Here is a 27,158-nt window from a genome sequence, read left to right on the forward strand (position 1 = left end):
CACATGTGACCGGGCGCAGTGGCTCATGCCTGTAATCCCAGCACTTTGGAAGGCTGAGGCAGGTGGATCACTGGAGGTAAGGTGTTCAAGACCAGCCTGGGCAACATGGTGAAACCCTGTCTCTACTGAAAATACAGAAATCAGCTGGGTGTGGCGGTGCATGCCTGTAATCCCAGCTACTTGGGAGGTTGGGGCAGAAGAATCACTTGAACCCAGGAGGCGGAGGTTGTAGTGAGCTGAGATCGCGCCACTGCACTCCAGCCTGGGTGACAGAGTGAGACTCTGTGTCAAAAAAAAAAAAAAATACATGCATAAAAGATGTTTCTAAGAGTGCTAAAAAAACGCCTACAAATGGATAAGGAAAGGTAAATAACACAATAGATAAATGATCAAAGGATATGAACAAGCACACTCATAGAAGAGGAAACCCAAATGACAGAAAGAGCCCCTCCCTCTCTAGTAACAGAGGAAATGCAAANAAAAAAAAAAAAAAAAAAAAAAAAAAAAAGGATGGAAATTCTGACACATTGTACAACATGGATGGATCTTGAGGGCATTACGCTAGGGGAAAAGCTAGTCACAAAGAACAAATACTGTGTGATTCCACTAGCCTGCAGGAAAGTAGTCAAATTCATAGAGACAGAAAGTAGAAGGGGTTTGCCAGGGACTGGGAGGAAAGCGGAGCTATTTCCTCTTCTTTCTTTTCTTTTCTTTTTCTTTTTTTTTTTTTGAGACGGAGTCCCTCTCTATCGCCCAGGCTGGAGTGCAGTGGTGCGATCTCAGCTCACTGCGACCTCTGCCTCCCTGCCTCAGCCTCCCGAGTAGCTGGGATTATAGGCACACACCACCACGCCCAGTTAATTTTTTTGGTCTAATAGAGACGAGATTTCTCCATGTTGGCCTCCCAAGGGGAGCTATTTTCTAATGAGTACAGTTTCAGTGTGGGAAGATGAAAAAAGTTCAGGTGATGGACAGTAGTGATGGGTGTATTACAAAGTGAATATATTTAATGTCTCCAAACTGTGCATTTAAAAATAGTTGGCTGGGCGCGGTGGCTCACACCTGTAATCCCAGCAATTTGGGAGGCCGCGGTCCGTGGGTCACCTGAGGTCCGGGGTTCAGGACCAGCCTGGCCAACATGGTAAAACCTGTCTCTACTAAAAATACAAAAATTAGCTGGGTGTGGTGGCATGTGCCTGTAATCCCAGCTACTCAGGAGGCTGAGGCAGGAGAATCACTTGAACCCTGGAGGCAGTGGTTGCAATGAGCCAAGATGGCGCCATTGCACTCCAGCCTGGGTGACAAGAGTGAAACTCTGTCTCAAAAATAAATAAATAAATAAATAAATAAATAAAAAGGAAGAAAAATGGTTAAGGGCCAGGTGTGGTGGTTCACGCTTGTAATCCCAGCACTTTGTGAGGCTGAGGTGGGTGGGTCACCTAAGGTCAGGAGTTCAAGACCAGCCTGGCCAACATGGTGAAACCCCATCTTTACTAAAAATACAAAAATTAGCTGGGCATGGTAGCAGGTGCCTGTAATACCAGCTACTTGGGAGGCTGAGGCAGGAGGTTTGCTTGAACCTGGGAGGTGGAGGTCGTAGTGAGCCAAGATCGCGCTACTGCACTCCAGCCTGGGTGACAAAGCAAGACTCTTTCTCAAAAAACAAAAGAAAAAAAGAAAAAAAGAAAAAAAAATCATCAAGCTTCATTAAAATCTAAAAGAAGATATTTAAAAAGAGACTGAAAATACAAGTTACAGACTGACAAAGGTATTTTCCACTAATATAACCAAGAAAGGATTAGTATCAAGAATAAATAATTCCAGCACTGCATCGAGAATGGATTATTTCAGGGAATGGATGTGTTGATCACACTGTAGTGCATGTAGTGCAATGTTTAAAAACACATGTGACCGGGCGCAGTGGCTCATGCCTGTAATCCCAGCACTTTGGAAGGCTGAGGCAGGTGGATCACTGGAGGTCAGGTGTTCAAGACCAGCCTGGGCAACATGGTGAAACCCTGTCTCTACTGAAAATACAGAAATCAGCTGGGTGTGGCGGTGCATGCCTGTAATCCCAGCTACTTGGGAGGTTGGGGCAGAAGAATCACTTGAACCCAGGAGGCGGAGGTTGTAGTGAGCTGAGATCGCGCCACTGCACTCCAGCCTGGGTGACAGAGTGAGACTCTGTGTCAAAAAAAAAAAAAAAATACATGCATAAAAGATGTTTCTAAGAGTGCTAAAAAAACGCCTACAAATGGATAAGGAAAGGTAAATAACACAATAGATAAATGATCAAAGGATATGAACAAGCACACTCATAGAAGAGGAAACCCAAATGACAGAAAGAGCCCCTCCCTCTCTAGTAACAGAGGAAATGCAAATTTGAAAGTGAATTATAATTTTACATTCAGTATCTCACAAAATCAAGTGCTGATGAGGCTGTAGAGCAACCAGAACTCTGTAACTATTGTTTGGAGTGGAAGTTGGTAGTCAAGAACGAGCAATTTAGCAACATCTCCTAAAAGTGTCGATACCCACTATCTAAGATACAGAAATTCTATCTCTACATGTTACCTAGTGAAACTCTCATCCACAGGTGTAAGAATGTTCTTTGGAGCATCGTTTGAGATAGTGAGCCAAGATCGTGCAACTGCACTCCAGCCTGAGTAACAGAGTGAGACTCCATCTCAAAACAAACGAACAAACAAACAAAAGAGAATAAATATATGTGGGATATTTATAGATACTTCTATTTTATTTTTTGTTATTTCAACTTTTTTTTTTTACCTGCCTCCCAGGTTTAAGCGATTCTCATGCCTCAGCCTCCCAAGTAGATGGGATGACAGGTGCCTGTAACCACATCTGGCTAATTTTTGTATTTTCAGTAGAGATAGGTTTTCACCATGTTGGCCAGGCTGGTCTCGAACTCCTGATCTCAAGTGATCCACCCGCTTCGGCCTCCCAAAGTGCTTGGATTACAGGCATGAGCCACCGCGCCCAGCTGCCTATGTTTTTAAACATTGCCCGGCCCGTTACTTCAACTTTTATTTTCGAATCAGGAGGTACACGTATAGGTTTGTTACAAAGGTATATTGCATGATGCTGAGGTTTCCAGTATGAATTAATTAAACACCCAGGTAATGAGCACGGTACCCAATAGGTAGTTTTTCAGTGTTTTCCGCCTCCCTCCCTAACCCCTTTGGATTCCCCAGTGCCCATTGTTCCCATCTTTGTGTCCATGTGTACCCAATGTTTAGCCCCCATGTATAGGTGAGAACATACGTTATTTGGTTTTCTGTTTCTGCATTAGTTTGCTTAGGATAATGGTTTCCAGCCATATCCATGTTGCTGCAGAGGACATGATTTCATTCTTTTTTATGACTGCACAGTACTTTATGGATACACAGCATTTATTTATTTTATTTATTTTTTATTTTACTGTTTGATAGAGACAGGGTTTCACCATGTTGCCCAAGCTGGTCTTGAACTCCTGGACTCAAGTGATCCACTCGCTTTGGCCTCCCAAAGTGCTGGAATTATAGTCGTGAGCCACTGCACTCGGCCTACACAGCATTTTAAATGAGTGATCTGGTGCAACTTTTATCATCATGAAAAGATCCAGAAACCTATCATGAGGAGTAATAAAAGGAAGTTGCTGTGGGATATGTACAGTATATCATTTAAATAAATTTTCCAGATAAGCAAAATATTTTACTTTGCTTATATAGCCAGGTATGGTAGAACTGTGAAAATGTGTCTGGTAATGACACATTACCAGATAAATACCAAATACGCATGATAAATTCCAAATGGTGACCATGATCACCACTGAAAAGGGTGGCAGGGTGATGGGTCAGGAAGACAAAGGGCTTCAACTCTGAGTGTAATGTTTAATTTGTCATTAAAACAAACAAACAACAGCCAAAGAAAGCATGGTCATTTAGTAAGATCTGACAAAATTGAGTGGTGGATACATCAATGTTCATAATATTATTCTCTATACTTTTCTGTACATATGTAATATTTCTTACTTTTAAAAAAAAAGGACAAATGAGATTATAAAAAAAAGTCAACCATCTTCCTACATAACAGCTACAGACAATTTGGTAGTATAATTTTAAAAATCATACAATTTGCACAATGATAACAATTTGCACAATGAAAAGCAACTGCGGGAAAAAATCTAGAAACATATATTTTTTTTTTTCTTTTTTTTTTTTTTTTTTTTGAGACGGCGTCTCACTCTGTTGCCCAGGCTGGCATGATCTTGGCTCACTGCAACCTCCACCTCCTGGGTTGAAGCAATTCTCCTGCCTCAGCCTCTTGAGTAGCTAGGATTACAGGTGCACACCACCACGCCTAGCAAACTTTTTTTTTGTATTTTTAGTAGAGATGGGGTTTCACCATGTTGATCAGGCTGGTCTCAAACTCCTGATCTCGTGATCCGCCTGCCTCAACCTCCCAAAGTGCTGGGATTACAGGCATGAGCCACCACACCAGGCCCTAGAAACCTGTTTTTTAAAAGCAACTAGGAGTGTATCTAAGATATAGCATTTCTCTGTCTGAGAGCAGGGAGAGCTTGCATAGATGGTAATGTCCTTCGAGGGGCTCTTGAAACTAATTCAGGGCCCTACACACTGAAGGCATTTCTTGGAAGTGGCCAAGGCATTGTCATGTGTTAAGAACTCTGAGAAGTTCTCCGACAATGAAATTTGTGCAGCTTTCTTTAATTCAGCACTTTTCAAACATCTAACAATAGAATCCTTCTTGTCTGAGGGGACTCGCCTTAGGAAAGGCTACCCTAACAACCTCAAAGTTCCCTTCCAACTCCCACGGTCCACCATTCTAGTCTTGGCTCTGCCACTAACTTACTGTATGACTTTGGCCGAATCACCTGTCCTCTTGGGGACTCAGTTTGTTAAGTTATTAACAGCTTGTGTGACAGAGCAAGACCCTGTCTGGAAAAAAAAAAAAAAAAAAAAAAAAACTCCCTGGCAAAAATTTTATGACTAAATCCTCCATATCAATCGCAACAAAACCAAAAATTGACAAGTGATACCTAATTAAACTAAAGAGCCTCTACACAGCAAAAGAAACTATCAACAGAGTAAACACGCAACCTACAGAATGGAAGAAAATATTTGCAAACTATGCATCCAACAAAGGTCTACAAGGAACTTAATTCTACAAGGAACTAGAATCTACCAGAATCTACAAGGAACTTAAACAACTCAACAAGCAAGAAACAAAGAACCCCAACAAAAAGTGGGTAGAGTACATGAACAGACACTTCTCAAAAGAAGATGTACAAGTGGCCAACGAAGATGAAAAAATGTTCAACATCACTAATCATCAGAAAAATGTAAATGAAATCATGAGATACCATCTCACACTAGTCAAAATGACTATTAAGTTTCTTTTTTTGTCCCCGCCCTTGATATCTGAAGAAAGGCTATCATTAAAAAGTAAAAAAATAAAAAAAATAAAAAAAAAACAGATGTTGGCAAGGCTGTGGAAAAAAGGGAACACTTACACACCGTTGGTGGAAATGTAAATTAGTTCAGCCACTGTGGAAAGCTGTTTGGAGATTTCTCAAAGAACTTAAAACAGCCAGGCGCGGTGGCTCAAGCCTGTAATCCCAGCACTTTGGGAGGCTGAGACGGGTGGATCACGAGGTCAGGAGATCGAGACCATCTTGGCTAACACGGTGAAACCCCGTCTCTACTAAAAAATACAAAAAATTAGCCGGGCGAGGTGGCAGGCACCTGTAGTCCCAGCTACTTGGGAGGCTGAGGCAGGAGAATGGGGTGAACCCGGGAGGCGGAGCTTGCAGTGAGTTGAGATCCAGCCACTGCACTCCAGCCTGGGCCACAGAGCGAGACTCCGTCTCAAAAAAAAAAAAAAAAAAAAAAAAAAGAACTTAAAACAGAACCACCATTCAATTTAGCAATTTCATTATTTGGTATAACCAAAGGAAAATGAATTGTTCTACCAAAAAGACACATGCATTCATATGTTCTACACAGCACTATTCACAATAGAAAGACATCAGCCAGGCACAGTGGCTCACGCCTGTAATCCCAGCACTTTGGGAGGCCAAGGTGGGCGGATCACCTGATGTCAGGAGTTCGAGACCAACCTGGCCAACATGGTAAAACTGTGTCTCTAGTAAAAATACAAAAATTAGCCAGGCATGGTGGCACATGCCTGTAATCCCAGCTACTTGGGAGGCTGAGACAGGAGAGTCTCTTGAACCCAGGAGGCAGAGGTTGCAGTGAGCTGAGATCACGCCACTGCGCTCCAGCCTGGGCGACAGAGTAAATAAGACTCCAGCTCAAACAAAACAAAACAATAGAAAGGCAGGGAATCAACCTGAGTGCCCATCGACAGTGGAATGGATAATGAAAATGTGGTACATATACACTATGGAATACTATGCAGCCATAAAAGAGAACAAAACCTCAACCAAGTTCAAGGATAGTGTCAAAAAGATAAAAACTAAAAAAGCGAACAAAATCGTGTCATTTGCCACACCGTGAATGGAGCTGGAGGACATCATCCTAAGTGAATTAACACAGAAACAAAAAAACAAATATTGCATGTTCTCACTTGTAAGAGGAAGCTAATCATTGGGTACACATGGACATCAAGAGAGGAACAACAGACACTGTAGACTTCTAGAGGAAGGGCAAGGGCTAAAAAACTGCCTGTTGGGTACTACGCTCACTACTTGGGTGATGAGCTCAATCATAGCCTAAACTTCCGTGTCACACACTATACCCACGTAACAAACCTGTACATGTACCCCCGAATCTAAATTAAAAGTTTAATTACAGGCGCAGTGGCTCACACCTGTAATTCCAGCACTTTGGGAGGCTGAGGTGGGTGGATCACCAGAGGTCAGGAGTTTGAGACCAGCCTGGCCAACATGGTGAAACCCCACCTCTACTAAAAATACAAAAATCAGCCAGGCATGGTGGTACGTGCCTGTAGTCCCAGCTACTTGTGAGGCTTAGGTGAGAGGATGGCTTGAGCCCAGGAATTTGAGGCTGTAGTGGGTTTTGACTATGCCACTGCACTCCCGCCTGGGTGACACAGCAAACCCTATATCTTAAAAACAAATCAAATTTACTCCAAATGCCACTTTGGGCTCTTTATGATGATAGCTGACATTTATAGAGCCTTTATGTGCAAAGCACAGTGCTAGGATATCACGTTTAACTTCTTGTTGAGGTGGAAATCAAGTCTATTCTTATCCTTATTTTTACAGATGAGGAGACTGAAGATCAGAGAGGTAAAGTCACCTGTTCAAGGTCATACTGTGGATGTAGCTCTAACCCAAACCCTCCTGACTGCAGCACAAATTCTCAGCCACTACCATATTAGCCCCTTCATTTGAAGGTGTCTTTGTCATTGCCAAGATTCCTTTTCCTCCTGGCCCCCTAAATCTTCAGGATTCTCTCATCTCATCTCCCCAGAGGAGCCACCACACTATCTCCTCCAAAAACAAAGTCAGAGCCTTCACTGTAGACGGACCTGTGTTCTTCCCCTAAACTCAGTCCACCTTATCTCCAGAAAAACGATATGACTCGCCCTGGAGAAGGCGGGGGAAAAAAAAAATCCTCTGCCCACCAACTCCACCCCCCAAATTACTGGATTTGGGGTAAATTTACAGGCTGGAGACAGAAGAATGGATGTGTATTTAGCTTTCAAATTGACTATTGTTTTATGTGAATGTCTGATTAAAACAACACAATGGCTGCCAGATGGGGGCTGGGAGTGAGATTTCCCATGTGGAGAATTCTAGAAGACATGCCCGGAGTTCTGGAGCCTGGATCCTCTGGACAGACAGGTGGCCAGGCAACCAGGGTGGAGACACTAAAGATAACTGTGGGGCGGGGAGAAGACCCCAGCCCAAGAGATTTGACTGGGATTGGTCTATGCAAGAATGGAAAATGGAGGCAGCATGAGTTAGCAGCAAGCTTGTACACTGCTATAGAATCCAAGGGACCCGGCCAGTGCTGGCCAATAGAAATAGAATGTAAGCCATAGACATGATTTAAACTTTTCTTGTAGTCGCTTAAAAACATGGTAAATCTATGAAACAGAAGATTGCTCATGCAAATAAATGAACTTCGCTTTGGTCTCAGGGATCAGGGGTCCCACACTCAAGTGCTCTCAATACCCAGAGAAGTAACTGAAATAAAAGGAACACATAGGGTGTGAGTAAAGTTCACACGTTCCTCTAAGAAAAACAATACAGCAAACATGGTGATTTCTGTTCATTAATAAGTTTCCATGTGGGGACACCAAGGAATAGTGGGGACTATGGCACGCGAATCTAAAGGAGCTCCGGGAGACTGTTGTTTCATAGGCATCAGGGTTGCTAGACCTTCACTTTTTTAAAGGACGTGAAAGTTGGGATTTTTTTAAATTTATTTTTTTGACAGGGTCTTGCTCTGTCGCCCAGGCTCGAGTGCAGTGGCGGTCTTGGCTCATGGCAATCTCTACCTCCCGGGTTCAAGAGATTCTCCTGCCCCAGCCTCTTTTGTAGCTGGGATTACAGGCGCACTCCAGCATACCTGGCTAATATCTGCATTTTTAGTAGAGATGGGATTTCCCATTGTTGGCCAAGCTGATCTAGAATTCCTGACCTCAAGTGATCTGCCCACCTCAGCCTCCCAAAGTACTGGGATTACAGGTGTGAGCCACCGGGCCCAGCCTCTAATTTTTGTATTTGTTGCAGAGATAGAATCTTGTGTTCAAGACCAGCCTGGCCAACATGGTGAAACCCCATCTCTACTAAAAATACAAAAATTAGCTGGGTGGTAGTGGCATGTGCCTGTAATCCCAGCTACTCGGGAGGCTGAGGCAGGAGGAATTACTTGAACCCAGGAGGCGGAGGCTGCAGTGAGCCGAGATCGAACCATTTCACTCCAGCCTGGGCAACAAGATTGAGACTATGTCTCAAAAACAAAAAAACCACAACAACAACAACAACAACAAAAACTGAAAGCTACTAATCTGCCCATGGCCTCTTAATTTACAAGTGAGAAAGCTAAGGCCTACAAATGGCAAGTACCTGAGATCCTGTGTGTGTCAAGGCTAGAGCTGGGACCACAGCCTGGGTCTCCTTGCTCCCAGCACTGAGCCCTGCGGGCAGCTGAATCCTACAGACAGCTGAGTTTGCCTGGGAAGCTGCCCAGGAGAGTGCCCAGAACTGCCTCCAGCTCTGGCTCTGCCCAGGGCAGGGCCGCCTGCTCTCTCCCTCTCTCCCCCCTCCTCCGCCCTTCCTCATGCCTGTTTGAACAACTTTCTGACCTGCTCCTTCACAAACTCTCCTGGAGGTATGGCTGCCTCCACTGCTTGTCCCAGAGAATACGGAGGCGTTGGCAGCTTGGCGGCCCAGGTTCAGCCAGGCCCATGGCAGACAGTCGTCAAACAGTGGCCGTCTGGGGAGAGGGAGGCCTGTTTACCCAGGGCAAGGCCCAGGCAGAGGCTGCCGTTTTCTCCCTCCACCACTGGCCCATCCAGCTGCTCACCCTACTGACTCAGCTGTCCCCATCTGTATTTGCTCATTCCGCAAATATTTATGGAGTGCCTACTGTGTGCCAAGCACTGTTCTCCGTGCTGGGGATACAGCAGGAGACAAGGCAGCCTAACTCCCTGCTGTCATGGAACTTCTGTGAAGGAGACAGATCATAAACAGATCAAGGAATGCTTAATTTCAGTGCTGTAGAGGATAATGGTATTGCTAGCGAGGGATGGAGGTGGGGCAGGCTTCGATTTGGGCGTTCAAGGGAGGCTGCTCATAGAGGGAACAGCAAGAACAAAGGCCCAATGGCAGGAATGTGCTTGGTGTGACTGAAAGATTGTTAAAAGGCCAGTGTGGCTGACTGCAGTGAGCAAAGGGAGAAAGATGAGAGACTATCAGACAAAAGCCAGAGCCTGTGGGGGCCTTTTGGTCAAAGAAAAGAGCTCAGGGACGGGCGCGGTGGCTCACGGGAGGGCAAGGTGTGCAAATCACTTGAAGTCAGGAGTTCGAGACCAGCCTGGCAACATGGTGAAACCCCGACTGTACTAAAAATACAAAACTTGCCAGGCATGGTGACACGTGCCTGTAATCCCAGCTTCTTGGGAGGCGGAGGTTGCAGTGAGCCAAGATCGTGCCACTGCACTCTAGCCTGGGCGACAGAGTGAGACTCTGTCTCAGAAAAAAGAAAGAAAGAAAGAAAGAAAAAGAGCTCGGGTTGTATTTGAAGGGTGACACAAAGCTGTTGGAGGAGTTTAAGTTGGGATGTGAAACATGGCTGCACTCTGACCTTCTCTAACTCTGCCCATTCCCTTCATGACTTCCCATTCCAACTGTTTCCAGGTACATTTGAGGTTGTTTGAAATCATGTTTAATTATTCCCTTTTCCTTTGAAATTTTCATTTATTTCTTTTTCTTCGACCTCCTGGGTTCAAACAATCCCCCTACTCAGCCTCCCAAAATGCTGGGATTACAGGCATGAGCCACTGTGGCCAGCCCAAATTTTTTTTTTTTTTTTTTTTGAGATGGAGTTTTGCTCTTGTTGCCCAGGCTGGAATGCAATGGCGCAATCTCGGCTCACTGCAACCTCCGCCTCCCAAATTCAAGAGTTTCTCCTGCCTCAGCTTCCAGAGTAGCTGGGATTACAGGTGCCTGCCACCACGCCCAGCTAATTTTTTTATTTTTAGTAGAGACGGGGTTTCACCATGTTGGCCAGGCTGGTCTCGAACTCCTGACCTGGTGATCTGCCCGCCTCAGCCTCCTAAAGTGCTGGGATTACAGGCGTGAGCCACTGTGCCCAGCCTCTTGTTTGTATTTCTAAACATCATGGTTATACTGACTTCTCGAGAAATCAAGACTTCTTGATTTTCTAGTTATAGACGTAATGTGTTAACTTGCTAGTAAGAAAGATCCTGTATAACTATATCCCAATTTGGAGATAAATCAATATTTTCAATTGCATAACCACATAACTATTATGGCTATTATTCACAGCTGACTTTGTCTGTATGTGAACCAAGGCCCTTCCATGCACTGTTTCAATTAAGCTTCACTGTAACACGGTAACATAGCTTTGGTCAATATCATTAACAATACATACTAACATTTTACATTCAAGGAACTCTTTGCAGTTTGCAGGACACTCTTGCCTCTATCCCCTTGAGCAGCAGAGCTACCCTGAGGGGTAAATAGAACTAGCATTATTAAGCCCATTTTCAGAGGCGGATGTGGATCCCAGAATGATACAGAAAATTCTACTGATCCCAGTAGTGCCCAGTGGTTCAGATAAAACCCATCTTCCTGGCCGGGCCTGGGGGCTCACACTTGTAATCCCAGCACTTTGGGAGGCCGAGGCAGGTGGATCACTTGAGGTCAGGAGTTCAAGACCAGCCTGGCCAACATGGCGAAACCCCATCTCTACTAAAAATACAAAAATTAGCTGGGCGTGGTGATGACGCAAACCTATAATCCCAACTACTCAGGAAGCTGAGGCACGAGAATTGTTTGAAACCAGGAGGTGGAGGTTGCGGTGTGCCAAGATCGCACCACTGCTCTCCAGCCTGGGCCACAGAGTAAGACCCTGTCTCAAAAACAAACAAACAAACAAACAAACAAACAAAAAATACACACACACACACACACATCTATCTATCTGTCTATCTCTCTATCTATGTCTCAAAAAAAAAAAAACCGCCGGGCGCGGTGGCTCAAGCCTGTAATCCCAGCACTTTGGGAGGCCGAGACGGGCGGATCACGAGGCCAGGAGATCGAGACCATCCTGGCTGACACGGTGAAACCCCGTCTCTACTAAAAAAGACAGAAAACTAGCCGGGCGAGGTGGCGGGCGCCTGTAGTCCCAGCTGCTCGGGAGGCTGAGGCAGGAGAATGGGGTGAACCCGGGAGGCGGAGCTTGCAGTGAGCTGAGATCCGGCCACTGCACTCCAGCCTGGGTGGCAGAGTAAGACTCCGCCTCAAAAAAAAAAAAAAAAAAAAAAAAAAAAAACCCTGTTTTCCACCTAGCGAGGAAGAATTGGGGGACGCTGGACAACTGCAAGAAGGAGAGAGAAACTCTCCTCTGGTGTTTCGTGTTTGGGGTTGATCAGTTAGTGTTGCCTTTTCTGATACAATCCTTGGTGTTGAATTCCAGCTCTGCCTCTCATGCCCTGCTTGGTTTTGAGTAAGCTATTTAATCTCTCTGAGACTTTGTTTCTCTCCTGGGAAATGGGGATGATGACAGTACCTACCTCAATAGACGGTTGTGAGGATTAAAGGAGTTATTTATTTATTTATTTATTTATTTATTTTTTGGAGAGACAGGGTCTCACTTTGTTACTCAGGCTGGTCTTGAACTCCTAACCTTAAGTGAGTCCCTTGCCTCAGCCTCCCAAAGTGCTGGGATTTAAGTGTGCGCCACCATGTCTGACCAAGGAGTTAATTTTTTTTTTTTTTTTTTTTTTTTTTTGAGAGGGAGTGTCGCTCTGTCGCCAGGCTGGAGTGCAGTAGTGAGATCTTGGCTCACTGCAACCTCCACCTCCTGGGTTCCAGCGATTCTCCTGTCTCAGCCTCCCAAGTAGCTGGGACTACAGACATGTTTCACGCCCAGCTAATTTTTGTAATCTTAGTAGAGACGGGATTTCACCGTGTTGACCAGGATGGTCTCGATCTCTTGACCTCGTCATCCGCCCGCCTCATCCTCTCAAAGTGCTGGGATTACAGGTATTAGCCACTGTGCCCAGCCAAGGAGTTAATTTTTTTTTTTTTTTTGAGATGGAGTTTCACTCTTGTTGCCCAGGCTGGAGTGCAATGGCGCAATCGTGGCTCACCGCAACCTCCGCCTCCCGGGTTCAAGCAATTCTCCTGCCTCAGTCTCCCGAGTAGCTGGGATTACAGGCATATGCCACCATGCCTGGCTAATTTTGTATTTTTGGTAGAGATGGGGTTTCTCCATGTTGGTCAGGCTGGTCTTGAACGCCTGACCTCAGGTGATCCGCCCACATTGGCCTCCCAAAGTGCTGGGATTACAGGCGTGAGCCACAATGCCCGGCCAGGAGTTAATTTTTATAAAGTGCTTAGAATAGTGCCTGGGCCATGGTATTATACAAGGATTTAACAGCCTAGCGCTAGAAAACAAATGAGCCGGGTCCCAGATCTGGGCCTTCTGATGCCAAGTTTAGTGTGTGACCCCCAAGCCCTAGACACTTGTATTCCTCTTCATACAATTGTTACCACTTCTGCCTATTACCTGTACTTTATTTATCTATAGTTGTTTACTTGATATTTTCCTGTCTTTTGAAGACATAGATTACTTTTTAAAAGATATTTTATATTAATGCTTTAATATGCTATGTATAAATTTTTCTAACATACAGTAAATGCACAAAGATTTAAAACTGTTTGTCTGTGGACTACCTAAAATCGGCCCCTGAACCTTGTGGGTTCACCTAATACAAAGTATGCTGTTTGGTTTTTTTTTTCTCTTTTTGAGACAGGGTCTCACTCTGTCGCCCAGGCTGGAGTACAGTGGCATGATCTTGGCTCACTGCAACCTCCACCTCCTGGGTTTAAGAGATTCTCCTGCCTCAGCCTCCAGAGTAGCTGGGATCACAGGTGCACACCACCATGCCCAGCTAATTTTTGAATTTTTAGTAGAGATGGGATTTCACCATGTTGGCCAGGCTGATCTTGAACTCCTGACCTCAAGGGATCCACCCATCTCAGGCTCCCAAAGTGCTGGGATTACAGGCGTGTGCCACTGCGCCCGACCCATAGGGACATTTTGAGAATTAGGAGTTAATATGTATAAAACTCTAGTTAGTACTCCATAAATTTTTGCTGTTATCACAACCACAAGCACAAATCCATAAATATATGTAAATAAAACAAAAATTTCAAAAACATATGTATCTTATTCTTACTACATGAAATGCTCTATGATATTTTCTATTTTATTTTATTTCATTCTTTTGTTAAAATGTGAAATTTCATAAAGTGATACATTGATGATTTGCACCTTTTTCTGTGTTGAATGTTATACTTCAGTAAAAATATTTTTTAAGGCCAGGTGTGGTGGCGATTTTTCTGCCTTGGCCTCCCAAAGCACTAGGATTATGTTCTGTCACCCAGGCTGGAGTGTGGTGTTGTAATCTCAGCTCACTGCAACCTTCACCTCTCAGGCTCAAGCATCCTCTTGTCTCAGCCTCCCGAGTAGGTAGGACTACAGGTGTGTACCACCATGCCCAGCTAATTTTTGTGTCTTTTGTAGAGGTGGGTTTTTGCCATATTGCCCAAGCGGGTCTTGAACTCCTGGGGTCAAGTGATTCACCCACCTCAGCCTCCCAAAGTGCTGGGATTACAGGCATGAGCCACTGCGTCCGGCCAAATCTTACTTTTGTTATATCTTACTGTTTTATTCTATTTATAGGTCTAGCAAATTTTGAGAATTTCATTTTCTCCAATATTTTACTTTGAAAAATTTCAAACTTTAACTAAAGTTTGAAAGACTAGTATAGTGAGCACTGATGTATCCTTTCACCTAAATTCACCAACTGGTTGCATTCTGTCACAGTTGCTTTATTGCTATCTCTGTGTCTGTCTATGCACTTTTTTATGGAAACATTTTATCTAAAAAAAAACTGTAAAGGCCAGGTGCGGTGGCTCACACCTGTAATCCCGGCATTTTGGGAGGCTGCTGCAGGAAGATCGCTTGAGGACAAGAGTAGGAGACCAGCCTGTGCAACACAGCAAGACCTGTCACTACAAAAAAATAAAATAAAAAAATTAGCTGGGCATGGTGGCATGCACCTGTGGTCCCAGCTACTTGGGAGGCTTAGGTGGAAGGATTGCTTGAGCTTGGAAGGTCGAGGCTGCAGTGAACCATGGTTGTGGCTCACTCTAGCCCACGTGACAGAGCAAGACCCTGTTTCAAAACAACAACAAAACAAAAACAAACCGAAAAAAAAAAGATAACTTTTTAAATAGTATATTTACACTTGTTATACATATTTAACGTGTGTGTGTGGAGGGATGTGTGAGCATGACCCTATTGCAGAGACAATCAACTGTGTACCAACGAATTCATGCTCCCCTTTCCGAACTTTAGAGCTAGTCCCGCCCAGCTACGGACCACATCTTCCAGACCCCTTTGCATTTGGCAAAGGCCATGTGACTAGTTCTCACCAATGGAATGTGAGTAGAAGTGAAAGTGTCTCCCCGGGCTAGGGTGACTTCAGGGGTCCCTGGATGACTATGCCACAGAGGTCAAAAAACTTCTAACCTAAAGTTTGCGTTTGCTTGTTACATAAACTAGATTGCCTGAACTAACACAACCCCAACAAATTGAATGACCAGCCGGGCATGGTGGCTCACGCCTGTAATCCCAGCACTTTGGGAGGTCGAGGCAGGTGGATCACGAGGTCAGATGTTCAAGACCAGCCTGGCCAGGATGGTGAAAGCCCGTCTCTAGTAAAAATACAAAAAGTAGCTGGGCGTGGTGGCGGGCACCTGTAATGCCAGCTACTCAGCAAGCTGAGGCAGAGAATTGCTTGAACCCAGGAGGCGGAGGTTGCAGTGAGCCAAGATCATGCCACTGCACTCCAGCCTGGGTGACAGAGCAAGACTCCATCTAGAAAAAAAGAAAAGAAAAAAAAATTGCATGACCTATTCCTGGGTTAAGATTGCAGTTTGAAACACACTGGTGTGGTCTTCTGATTTTCCAAGTAGTTTTGAACTGTGGAGACCCTCCAATAAATATTTCATTTAAAAGTCAAAACAGAGTGCCGGGTGCAGTGGCATGAGCACGTAATCCCAGGGGTTGGGAGGCTGAGGTGGGAGGATTGCTTGAGCCCAGGAATTTGAGGCTAGCCTTGGCAACACAGTGAGACCCCTGTCTCTAAAATAAAATAAAAAGAAATATACAAAAGTCAAAAAGAAGTGTCTGTGATGGAGCCAGAGGTTAAGGGTGGGGGGAGGCTAAGCCCTAGTCCATTTGAACACGTCCCTACCCACATTACCCTCAAAGTGAACCCTGCAGCATCTTTCTTTACTCTTAGGACCCAGGGAATACTGTGTGACGACCGCTGAACCAGGTGGTTGTCATACCTCCGTTTCTCAAAAGAGGAAATGGAGGCTGGGTGCTGTGGCTCACACCTGTAATCCCAGCACTTTAGGAGGCCGAGGTGGGAGGATCACAAGAGGCCAGGAGTCCAGCCTGGCCAACATGGTGAAACCCCATCTCTACCAAAACTACAAAAATTCGTCAGGTGTGGTGGCGTGCACATGTAATCCCATCTACTTTGGAGGGTGAGGCATTAGAATTGCTTAAACCCGGGAGGTGGAGGTTGCAGTGAGCAGAGATAGAGCCACTGGGTAACACTGAGACTCTGTCTCAGAGAAAAAAAAAAAAGAGGAGATGGAGAAACAGCAGGAGGACTTGAGTGAGGTCACAAACAGCCACCTAGGGTCAGGGCCAGAGCCATCTCCCAGGTCTCTGATGAGAATAAGTCTGTCCCCTCCCTTTCTATGCCTCTCATCTGCCTCCTCCTCTGTGAAGGAGCCACACGGTCCCCTTGTAACATCTATGAACCAGCACCCCCAAAAGGAGACCCTGGGAATCCCAGGGCCCCAGAAGGCTCTTAACAAAGCCCTGTCCTAACTCTCCAGCCAGAGACAGTTGCATCTTGGGACCAGTTATCTATTCCTTAGTCATCTCTGTTGTTTCTACAACAGCCGAAACGATGCTAGCACCTAGTAAGCATCCAATCCTTTGCATATAGTAGGTGCACACTCTATAGGTATAATAATAACAATAGTTCAAATTCACATAGCACTTTCTATGTACTAGACATTCAGCACTTTACAAATATTGACTTTGTTTATTTCTCACAACAACCCTATGAAGTAAATGGTATTATCATCAGCCCCATTTGACAGATGAAGAAACAGAGGCAAAAAAGATTGAGTCGGTCAGGCACAGTGGCTCAGGCCTGTAATCCCAGCACTTTGGGAGGCTGAGGCGGGTAGATCACTTGAAGTCAGGAGCTCAAAACTAGCCTGGTGAACACGGTGAAACCCCATCTCTACTAAAAATACAAAAAATTAGCCAGGCATGATGGCAGGCACCTGTAATCTCAGCTACTCAGGAGGCTGAGGCAGGAGAATTGTTTGAACCCAGGAGGCAGAGGTTGCAGTGAGCCAGGATCATACCATTGCACTCCAGCCTGGGCAACAGAGCAAGACTCCGTCTCAAAAAAAAAAAAAAAAGGTTGAGTCATTTACTTGAGGTCACATAGCTAGTAGGTGGTAGTTTGAACCCAGGCAGCCTGACTTGAGCTGCTAACCACTATGGTACCCAGCCCCCTTGGATGTTATTATGACGTGATAACTGAAAGAATGAAGATTTGGTGTCAGAGTAGATTTTAATCACCTATTTGCGGGGTGATGCAGGGAAACGCAACTTAACAACTCTGAATCTCAATTTCTTTGTTTACAAAATGGAGGTAATACTTCCTACTTGGATGGGTTATTGCGAAAAAGGCTTAAAAGGGAGAAAACATATCAAATAGCTAGCATCTTGCCCATTACATAAAAGGAGCTTAAATGAAAACAAATTTCCTTCCTTATCATTGACCTATCCTTACACTACAGGCATATGAGTCAGGAAAAACGGAAGGTGCAATTCCTTCACTTACGCATCTCAGCAGGCTTTTTTTTTTTTTTTTTAAGACAAGTTTCCCTCTGTTGGCCAGATTGGAGTGCAGTGGTGTGACCTCGGCTCACTGCAACCTCCACCAACTGGGTTCAAGTGATTCTCCTGCCTCAGCCTCCTGAGTAGCTGGGATTACAGGCACCTGGTACCACGTCCGGCTAATTTTTGGGTTTCACCATGTTGGCCAGGCTGGTCTTGAACTCCTGACCTCAAGTGATCCACCCGCCTCAGCCTCCCAAAGTGCTGGGATTACAGGCGTGTACTCCACCATGAGCCACTGTGCCCAGCCTCAGCATGCTTTTAGAAACAAGATTAATCAATCATGAAACAACCAGACAAGTCTCGAGATACTTTCAGTAAAGGACGGAATTAATTGCAGTCAAATACAAGTAAAATCAGAGCGGTGTGTGGCCAGGCTCCAGGCCTTTTCATATGCTGTTCCCTCAGCTGGGAACACTCTTCTCCACCATCTCTTCTCCCAGCTGACTCCTGCTAAACCTAGGTTCCAGCTTAGATATCAGTCTACTCCTCCAGGGTCAAGAAGTCGGTGACCCCTTCCCCTTCTCCTAAGTCCCTCTGTATCCCATGGTGCCTTCTCTGTCCTTATCATGGCACTCTGTCTTTGGTTGCTGCTGGCTTGTCTGTCTACCCGCCAAACTGGGTACTGTTGAAGATCTGAGGCAAAGTTGTTTTTTTTGGTTTCATTTGTTTGTTTGCTTGTTTTGTTTTGTTTTGTTTTTTTGAGACAGAGTCTGACTCTTGTCACCCAGGCTAGAGTGCAGTGGCATGATCTTGGCTCACTGCAACCTCAGCCTCCTGGGTTCAAGTGATTCTCTTGCCTCAGCCTCCCAAGTAGCTGGGATTACAGAGGCCCACCAACATGTCTGGCTAATTTTTGTATTTTTAATAGAGCCAGGGTTTCACCAGGTTGACCAGGCTGGTCTTTGACCTCAGGTGATCCACCCACCTCGGCCTCCCAAAGTGCTGGGATTACAGGCATGAGCCACCACATGAAACAGAGTTTTATCCTCCTGTGTTCCCCCAGTGCCTTACAAAATGCCTTAAATACCATAAGCCTCCAGTGGAAGTTTGTTGAAGAAATGAACAAATGAACAATGAATTAATGAATACGGGAGGCTTCTGGGTGGAGGCAAAATGCACTCTGGGTATCTAGTTCCTCTGTTTACTAAATGGGACAAAGTGAGGCAGTGGTTTCCATACTTCAGCTGAACTGCATACCCTAAATCACATAAGGAGCTCAAAAAATTACAGATTCTTGGAACTCACCCCAGGAGACTCTGATTCACTGGGTCTGGAGTGGAGTCCCAAAATTTGTTTTAAAAAGTTTCCTATGTGCAACCAGGGTTGTGAATCATAGGGGCTGAAGACTGAATTGAGGTAGGATGGGAAGGTAATGTGGGAGGGAGATTGGGGAAGGGCTGGAGAGGGGCCATATTTTGAGAATGAAGGGTGGGAACTGCCATAGCCTGATATTGAACACAGTCCCATAGCCAGCCAGCATCTGGGGTCCTACTCGACTTTGGGCCTATCCACCCTTCACAAGGACACAGCATATTTGTTATAGCTTCTATTACCTTTTCTCTTTCATTAGCTCATGGAATCTTCACAACAACCAAGGTTCATTTGATGGGTGAAGAAACTGAGGAACAGAGAACTGAAGCAAAGCACCATCATCACAGAGCTTCAAGGGGCAGAGCCACATCACCAAACTGTCTCCGACAATGGCCTCGGATTGGTCCTCAAGCTGATGCTATTGGTCAAAGGGACTAGGCCTACATAGCTGGAAAAATTAGGCTCACCCGGCACTGAAAAACAGATATGCAGTATTGCCCTGATGGAAGATTGTTGACATCCCCTATCTCTTCACTTGTCCTGTCTAGAGCACTTAAAGGTGCTGCTATTCCAGACCACCTCAGCCCACCCCTTCTTATCCATCCATCCATCCATCCATCCACCCACCATCTTTTCATCTCCCCACTCATCACATCATTTGTCCATCCATCCTTCCCCTAACCACCTACCCTTCCTACAAGCAGATTCGAGGTACTTACAGAAATGGGCAACTACCAAAGAAGCAAAATAAACAACCAAGGGAAACTTGTTGAAAGGAAAATAAGGGTAGAAAAGTCATAAGGCCAGGAGTCAGGTTAGCACACAGATATGTATGCTTAGCATCTCATCCTCACAGTTACTCAGGGTAGTCCCAGATTGGCACTGAGCAAGGTCCTGGCACTCAATGCAGAACACCACAAGAGTCACAGTCTACTCTACTCCACTGTGGTAGACACTCCCTAGAACTACCTTGTTCTCCCATAACACCCTGGGGTTATATGTGCTCCAGGGTACATTTGGCTTTCTGGAGGCATTTTTCATTGGCACAACTGATGGGGAGAGATGTTACTGGCACCTAGGGAGTAGAGTAGAGGCCAGGGATGCTGCTTAACATCCTACAATGCACAGGACAGCCCCCCACCACAGAGAATCTTCCAGGCCAAAATTTCAACAGTGCTAAGGCTGAGAAACTCACTTATACCAGAGCCTCAGTTCTGTCTGAAGCAGGAGTGTGCCACACCCCAAGAGAAACATCACTGGTCTAGGCCCGTCTTGGCTTTCCCATCTCTTCCCACTACACACTTGTCTTCCCAGTTTTCCTTGAACCAGGAGGTTTCTGCGGAAGTTTTGCTTTTGGATAAAAGAAACAAGGGCACTGAGGAAAACCTCTTCTCCTCCTGCCTGCAGCTTCAGGCACGTAAGTCCAGACATAACAACTGATGCTGGGGCAGCCAGCTTGGGTTATAATGGGGCAAATACAAGGACCAAAGCCAATGCAGTGAGGAGGGCAGACAGGAAGGAAGGGAAGAGAGTGGGATCTGGCTGACATTGATGATCATCGCTGTAGCGCTGTTTTCAGCCCATCATTTCACTCATCCAACAAATGCTTATTGAGCATTTCTTCTGTGCCAGTCACCATGTGAGACATTGTGAGACAAACAAGGCTGAACAAACTACTCAGGTCCCAGAGCTCACGGAGTTTATAGTCTGGTGGGAGAGCCAGACACCACAATTCACACCAGCAACTATCTGATTAGAGTGATGACGAGAACGGCAAAGCCAAATCCAGTGTGCCGTGGAATCACCGGTCCACAATTCACACCAGCAACTATCTGATCAGAGCCATGAGGAGAACCGCAAAGCCAAATCCAGTGTGCCGTGGAAGCACCGGCAGTCCAGGGAGGGCCAAATCCGCCCAGCATCACCACACCAAAGAGCAGCTCTTTAGCGTCCTGCTAAAGCTCAAAAACATGAAACCACAACGATGATTTCTTGCGTGCTTACTCTGGACCCAGCACTGTTCTAAGCACTCATGTGTTCTTCCATTTGATCCTCATAACAGCCATGTCTCCCTCTGTCTCTAACTGAGGCTGTGCTATGTGCCATGTCCCTGACTCACCAATGCACCTCTACTATAGTCATCTTAGAAGATGATTAATGTTATCCCCATTAGGGAACCCCAGAAGAAGGTTTTTTATTTTTTTGTTTGTTTGTTTTTTGTTTTGTTGTTTTGTTTTTTTGAGACAGAGTTTTGCTCTCTTGCCCAAGCTGGAGTGGCAATGGCAGTGGCATGATCTTGGCTTAATGCAAACTCCACCTCCCAGGTTCAAGTGAGTCTCATGCCTCAGCCTCCCGAGTAGCTCGAATTACAGGCGCGTACCATCATGCCTGGCTAATTTTTGTATTTTTAGTAGAGACGGGGTTTTGCCATGTTGGCCAGACTGGTCTCAAACTTCTAACCTCAAGTTATCTGCCCGCCTCAGCCTCCCAAAGTGCTGGGATTACAGGCGTGAGCCACTGCGCCTGGCCTGGGAGAGGGGTTTGTTTCCTCAGAGCACTTGTTTCTTTTCTCAGAAAGTGAATTTTTCTTTTTTCTTTCTTTTCTTTTTTTTTTTTTTCTGAAGCCTCCCGGCAGACTTCACTAGCTCATTTTACAGATAAAGCATGCGAGGCTCAGAGAGGGGTAATGATTTGACTCATAAGACCACACAGCTTTTTTTTTTTTCTTTTTTTTTTTAAGAAAGGTGGATCTAGGATGCTAGGATGCTAACCCAGATGTATTTTATCAAAAATATCAAATCAGGGTCTTTCAGCCACTCTCACACACATACACACAGTTACATATACACTGCAGCGAATGTTCCACTGCCCCAGGACAAAAGTGCTCATTTTTTATGGATGTGCTGCAAGGTCATTGGAGTTCTCCTTTCTCTATCCAGCCATATCTGTGGCCTAGAGCAGAGGGCCAGCAACAGTTGGATTGTGTCAGGTCTCGAGTCATGATATTTTTTGTTTGTGTGTGTGTGTGTGTGTGTGTGTGTTTTAATCTTGAACCTTAGTTTTCTCTTCTGTCCTTGGAGATTACAATATTATTTATCTCAGACAGCTGTTTGGAAAATGAAACAGCTGTCTGAGAGATAATAGTAGAACATCCACTAACCCATTCATGCATCCATTCACCCACCTACCCATCGATACATGCAACCATTCTAATAATTGCTGAATGCTTGCTATATAATGAGTACGACACAGGGGCAGAGATGAAGAGATATGAGGACACCCTACAAGGTACAGAAACTTGGGAGACAGTGAAAGGCTGTCAGGTTATATTATTGTATCATCCTTTAAGAGACACTGTGGGGCCTTCTGTTCACCCCTAGCTTAGCCTTATGACCTGGGCTGTCCTTCTCCAGAAGCTGTCTGGCCCCTTTGAGAGACAATGTCTTTTTCTGGCCACAGGTTCAACCAAGTCATCCATTGGCATCTTTACTCTAGGTCTTAAAACTGTGGATTAAGGGTGGCCTCACCCTTTAGTTATGCTATCTCCTCTACTCTCCCCACCCTCTGGGAGATAGGTCCTGTTGTTATCTTCATTTTACAGATGAGGAAATAGGTTCAGAGAGGGGAAGTGTCTTGCCCAAGGTCACACAGCTGGTGTGTGGGATGGGTTCCCAGGCTGCTGGTTTCTTCAGCCTCTGCCATTTCCAGTGCATCACATATTCCTGTTTGATGGGGGTCAAAGCAGATTCTGCCTGACTACAGTCAGGAGATCAGGCCCTGATTCTGTCATTCACTGGCCCTCTGTCTTCAGCAAATGATGACATAAATGTTGATTACATCTTTGCAACGCGCGTGGTATCACCCTTGCTCCCCATGGCATCCACCATGATCTTAAGACACCTCCTAGTCCTGTCTCCACTTCAGAAAGAAAGCAAGAGGCACATGAATGTTGAGTCGTGCGACAGAGTCACAACTAGACCCGAAGTCTACTGGATTCCAGAGGCCAAGTTCTGTGCGGGTGTGTGATTTGAACAGGTTTATAAAATGCACCCAACTTTTAAAAATCCAAAATGCGTCCCCAAAAGATAAAAGATTCTCTTGAATTTCCTTCCTCAGAAACAAACCTGTCAACAATTTCATCGTGTCATTCCATGAATTTTATATGCGTGGAATGTACATGTATACGCGTGTGTATATATATACCTCTATGACGTGTATGTACATGTATACATCTATATCCGTTTCACTATCAGCAACTACACAGTTCTTCAGTGTACCATTTTCACTTAATGTAACTGAGAGGTTCTTCCTTGTCACACACAGATATGCGTTTTTTCCTTGAACAATGGGATAGCATTCCATTGTAAAGACGCCTCAAGCTTTATTTACCTGTCTTCCCTCTGCTGAGGGACATTGGGTTACTTCCAATGTGGGGGTCACCCTAAGGAGTGAGCCTGAGCCTTTCACTCCCAGTAACACACGCGTTCTTGCCCTGCATCTGAGTTTCACGCGTCCGCACAAGATATTCCCATTTTCCAGCGCTCCACATTGCGCGGCGCTTTCTACCTCCTTCCCATTATCCAGAGCCAAAGGAGGTGCGGAGGGACCCAGGCGCCCAGGTCCCACGCCCAGCTTGACAATGCACCAGCAACGTGACCTAGGCCCAGCAAGGCTCTCCCGGTGGACCTCAATTTGCCCCGCAGCGAAGCAGGACGGTGCTTCCAAGCCCCACCCTCTGTGGGGTTTTGAAAAGACCACCGAGATGCATTCCCAGGAAGGCCTCTGGACAGACAAAATGAGCCAAGCTCCTGCCTCAGGGCTTCTGGGCCCCTCCCAGCACTTCTCGCACCAAACAGGCCATGCCCCGGCTTGAGAGCTTAGGGAAGCAGTCACGTTGCCTCCGTGGGGCTTCCTGCCCTTCCAGTGGAGTTCTAGGAGGGCTTTGGGCCCATAAGAAACACACGGGGAGATGTCCCACGGCCTCCCAAAGCTGACCGCAGCCCCGCCCTGTCCAGTCTCCCCCCAGCCCCACTTACCATAAGAACTCTCCACTGGAGCCCCGAGGGGCGCGTTCACACTGACCATGGCCAAGCCCACCCAGCCGGAGACCCGGGGGCATGGAGGAGCAGGGGCCCGCTCACAGCAGCAGCAGAGCCACCAGGAGCCAGTCCACCAGGAAGGCGGTGAGTGCGGCCAGCTGCCACCACCCGGTTATCTTATTGATTCTTCTAATCACCCAAGGTGGGTGGATACGTTAAAGAGTAACCAGTCACTTAGGGAACCTGCGGCTGGGGACTGTTGCTGTCTCCATGGCAATGGCGACCTGGCCAGACCTGAGGTCCACTCGGGTCCCAGTCCTGCACTCTAGGGTTAGGGGAACCCAGAGCCAGGTGTATGGGGGCATCAGCCCCCCAATTTGAGGACAGGGCCTGAGCAGAAGGGGCTGGAGAGGTGAGAGTCCAACCTGGGTTGGGTTTTATGGCTCCAAACTATGGGTGTGTCACCATGCAGGAAGTAGTGGGAAAACCGAGGGAGGGGCAGGTGGAGAACTGTGTTTAGTGAGTGCCTACTGGATGCTGGGAGCTGCATACAGGCGTTATCACATTTAAATTAAACCTTGAGATGAAAAGACTGAAGGACAGAAATTGCAGGCCTGGAGTGTCACCGCTAGTGACATAGAGGTGTTATCTTGCTTTCATCTAACATATTTATTGAGCACCTACTATGTGCCAGGCCTTGTGCTAGATTCTGGTGATATGGAAATGAGCAAAGTAGATGTACCCCCAAAACTTGTGGACTAATGGAGGAGACCGACCTTAATCAGATCGTCATTCAAAGATACTGTTACAAACTGGAGGGTGATATGAGGGGTGGAGAAACATGGGTCTGCCTCCAGGCCAATGGGACAAAGTCATCCTGTCTGGCGCCTCCTCTGGTCTCCTTCCCCATTCTAAATTCAACCTGCTGCTGAAACCTGCACACCCTGTTTTAGCTCCCTGACATGTTAGACACCTACCACCTAGGTTTTTTTTTTGGAACAGCCCCATTTCTTTTGTCTCAATTTTGGATCTCACCACCTGCTTGGGGATTCTGAAATCAAGGTCATTCATCCTGTTAGAGAGAACTGAAATGAGAACAGTGAAACAAATTCTGCACTCAGAAAAATCAGAAAACTCCAGCTCTACTGTTTCCTTGCTGTATCTTTTTTGGTAAATTATTTCATTTCCTTATAGAAACACCTAGCTCATAGTTTGCCCTGCCTCTAAAATAGCTAATTGATACATTCCTATTTTCTCCTCATAGTCTCTTTTTTCAGCTTTATCAACCACTTGAGAGGGACCTTTAGCCACTATGGATGGACATGGGTTGCACTAAAATGCCCTTTCTTTTGTAAAACAACAGTGATAACAAACGTTAGATTTTGGGGCTGGGCGTGGTGGCTCATGCCTGTAATCCCAGCATTTTAGGAGGCCGAGGCGGGCAGATCACGAGGTCAGGAGTTTGAGGCCAGCCTGACCAACATGGTGAAACTTGGTCTCTACTAAAAATAAAAAAATTAGCCGGGGCCGGGTGCGGTGGCTCAAGCCTGTAATCCCAGCACTTTGGGAGGCCGAGACGGGCGGATCACGAGGTCAGGAGATCGAGACCATCCTGGCTAACACGATGAAACCCCGTCTCTACCAAAAGATACAAAAAACTAGCCGGGCGTGGTGGCGGGCACCTGTAGTCCCAGCTACTCCGGAGGCTGAGGCAGGAGAATGGCGTGAACCCGGGAGGCGGAGCTTGCAGTGAGCCGAGATCCGGCCACTGCAATCCAGCCTGGGCGACAGAGCGAGACTCCGTCTCAAAAAAAAAAAAAAAAAAAAAATTAGCCGGGCATAGTGGCACACGGAAGGCTGAGGCAGGAGAATCGCTTGAACCTGGGAGACAGAGGTCGCAGTGAGCCAAGATTGCGCCACTGCACTCCAGCCTGGGCAACAGAGCGAGACTCCATCTCAAAATAAATAAATAAATAAATAAATAAATAAATAAATAAATAAATAAATGTATGTTCGATTTTTTTTAAAAAAAGTATTAATATTCTTGGTCGGGCGCAGTGGCTCATGCCTGTAATCCCAGCACTTTGGGAGGCCGAGGCAGGTGGATCACTTGAGGTCAGGAGTTCGAGACCAGCCTGGCCAACATGGTGTAACCCCATCTCTACTAAAAATACAAAAATTAGCTGGGCATGGTGGTGAGCCCCTGTAATCCCAGCTACTTGGGAGCCTGAAGCAGGAGAATCGCTTGAACCCAGGAGGCAAATGTTGCAGTGAGCCGAAATTGTGCTACTGCACTCCAGCCTGGGTGACAGAGCCAGACTCCATCTCAAAAAAAAAAAAAAAAAAAGTATTAATATTTTTATATGGGGGTGGGGGAAGTTTGCTAACCCTATGTCAATTTCCCAAAATGTTCTAGATATTTAAGTGTATGTGACCCCCTGCATGAAGTGGCATCATGGGGTCACATAACTAGGAAGGAGCCGACACAGAACTGGAATTCAGCATCATTTGACCCCAAAGTCCATGCTGTTTCAACAGGTCTCACATCGCCTTCTTGAGCACCAGGATAATGAGAATGACAACCACTGGCATTTATGAACTGGTTAGTTTTGTCAGCATTGTATGTTCTTAATGTCATTGAATTGTCCCAGTCAATATTCCCATTTTAGAGATACAAAAACAGGCTCAAGAAGCTTCATTGAATCTGTTCTTTTTTTTGAGACAGAGTTTTGTTGTCTTGTGGCCCAGACTGGAGTGCAATGGCACGATCTCAGCTCACTTTAACCTCTGCCTCCTGGGTTCAAGCGATTCTCCTGCCTCAGCCTCCCAAGTAGCTGAGATTACAGGTGCGCACCACCATGCCCAGCTAATTTTGTATTTTTAGTAAAGACGGGGTTTCACCATGTTGGTCAGGCTGGTCTGGAACTCCTGACTTCAGGTGATCCACCTTCCTCAGCCTCCCAAAGTGCTGGGATTACAGGTGTGAGCCACCGTGCCAGGGAAGAGACAAGCAAAAAGTGCCACTGTAAGG

At 45.9% G+C, this 27,158-nt stretch overlaps 1 protein-coding gene across 2 annotated transcripts in view; it reads right to left on the reverse strand.

The window, feature by feature from the left end:
• HNF4A (hepatocyte nuclear factor 4 alpha) overlaps positions 1-24,177 on the reverse strand; it is a 77,021-nt gene extending 52,844 nt beyond the window's left edge. For both annotated transcript variants that reach the window (XM_025399233.1, XM_025399232.1), the window contains exon 1: positions 24,125-24,177. In XM_025399233.1, coding sequence (XP_025255018.1) covers positions 24,125-24,173 — 49 coding nt within the window. In that variant the 5' untranslated portion in view covers positions 24,174-24,177. The remainder of the gene's footprint in view (positions 1-24,124) is intronic.
• Positions 24,178-27,158: the final 2,981 nt, after the last annotated feature.

This window comes from Theropithecus gelada, chromosome 10 (assembly GCF_003255815.1).
Source record: "Theropithecus gelada isolate Dixy chromosome 10, Tgel_1.0, whole genome shotgun sequence".
NCBI lineage: Eukaryota > Metazoa > Chordata > Mammalia > Primates > Cercopithecidae > Theropithecus > Theropithecus gelada.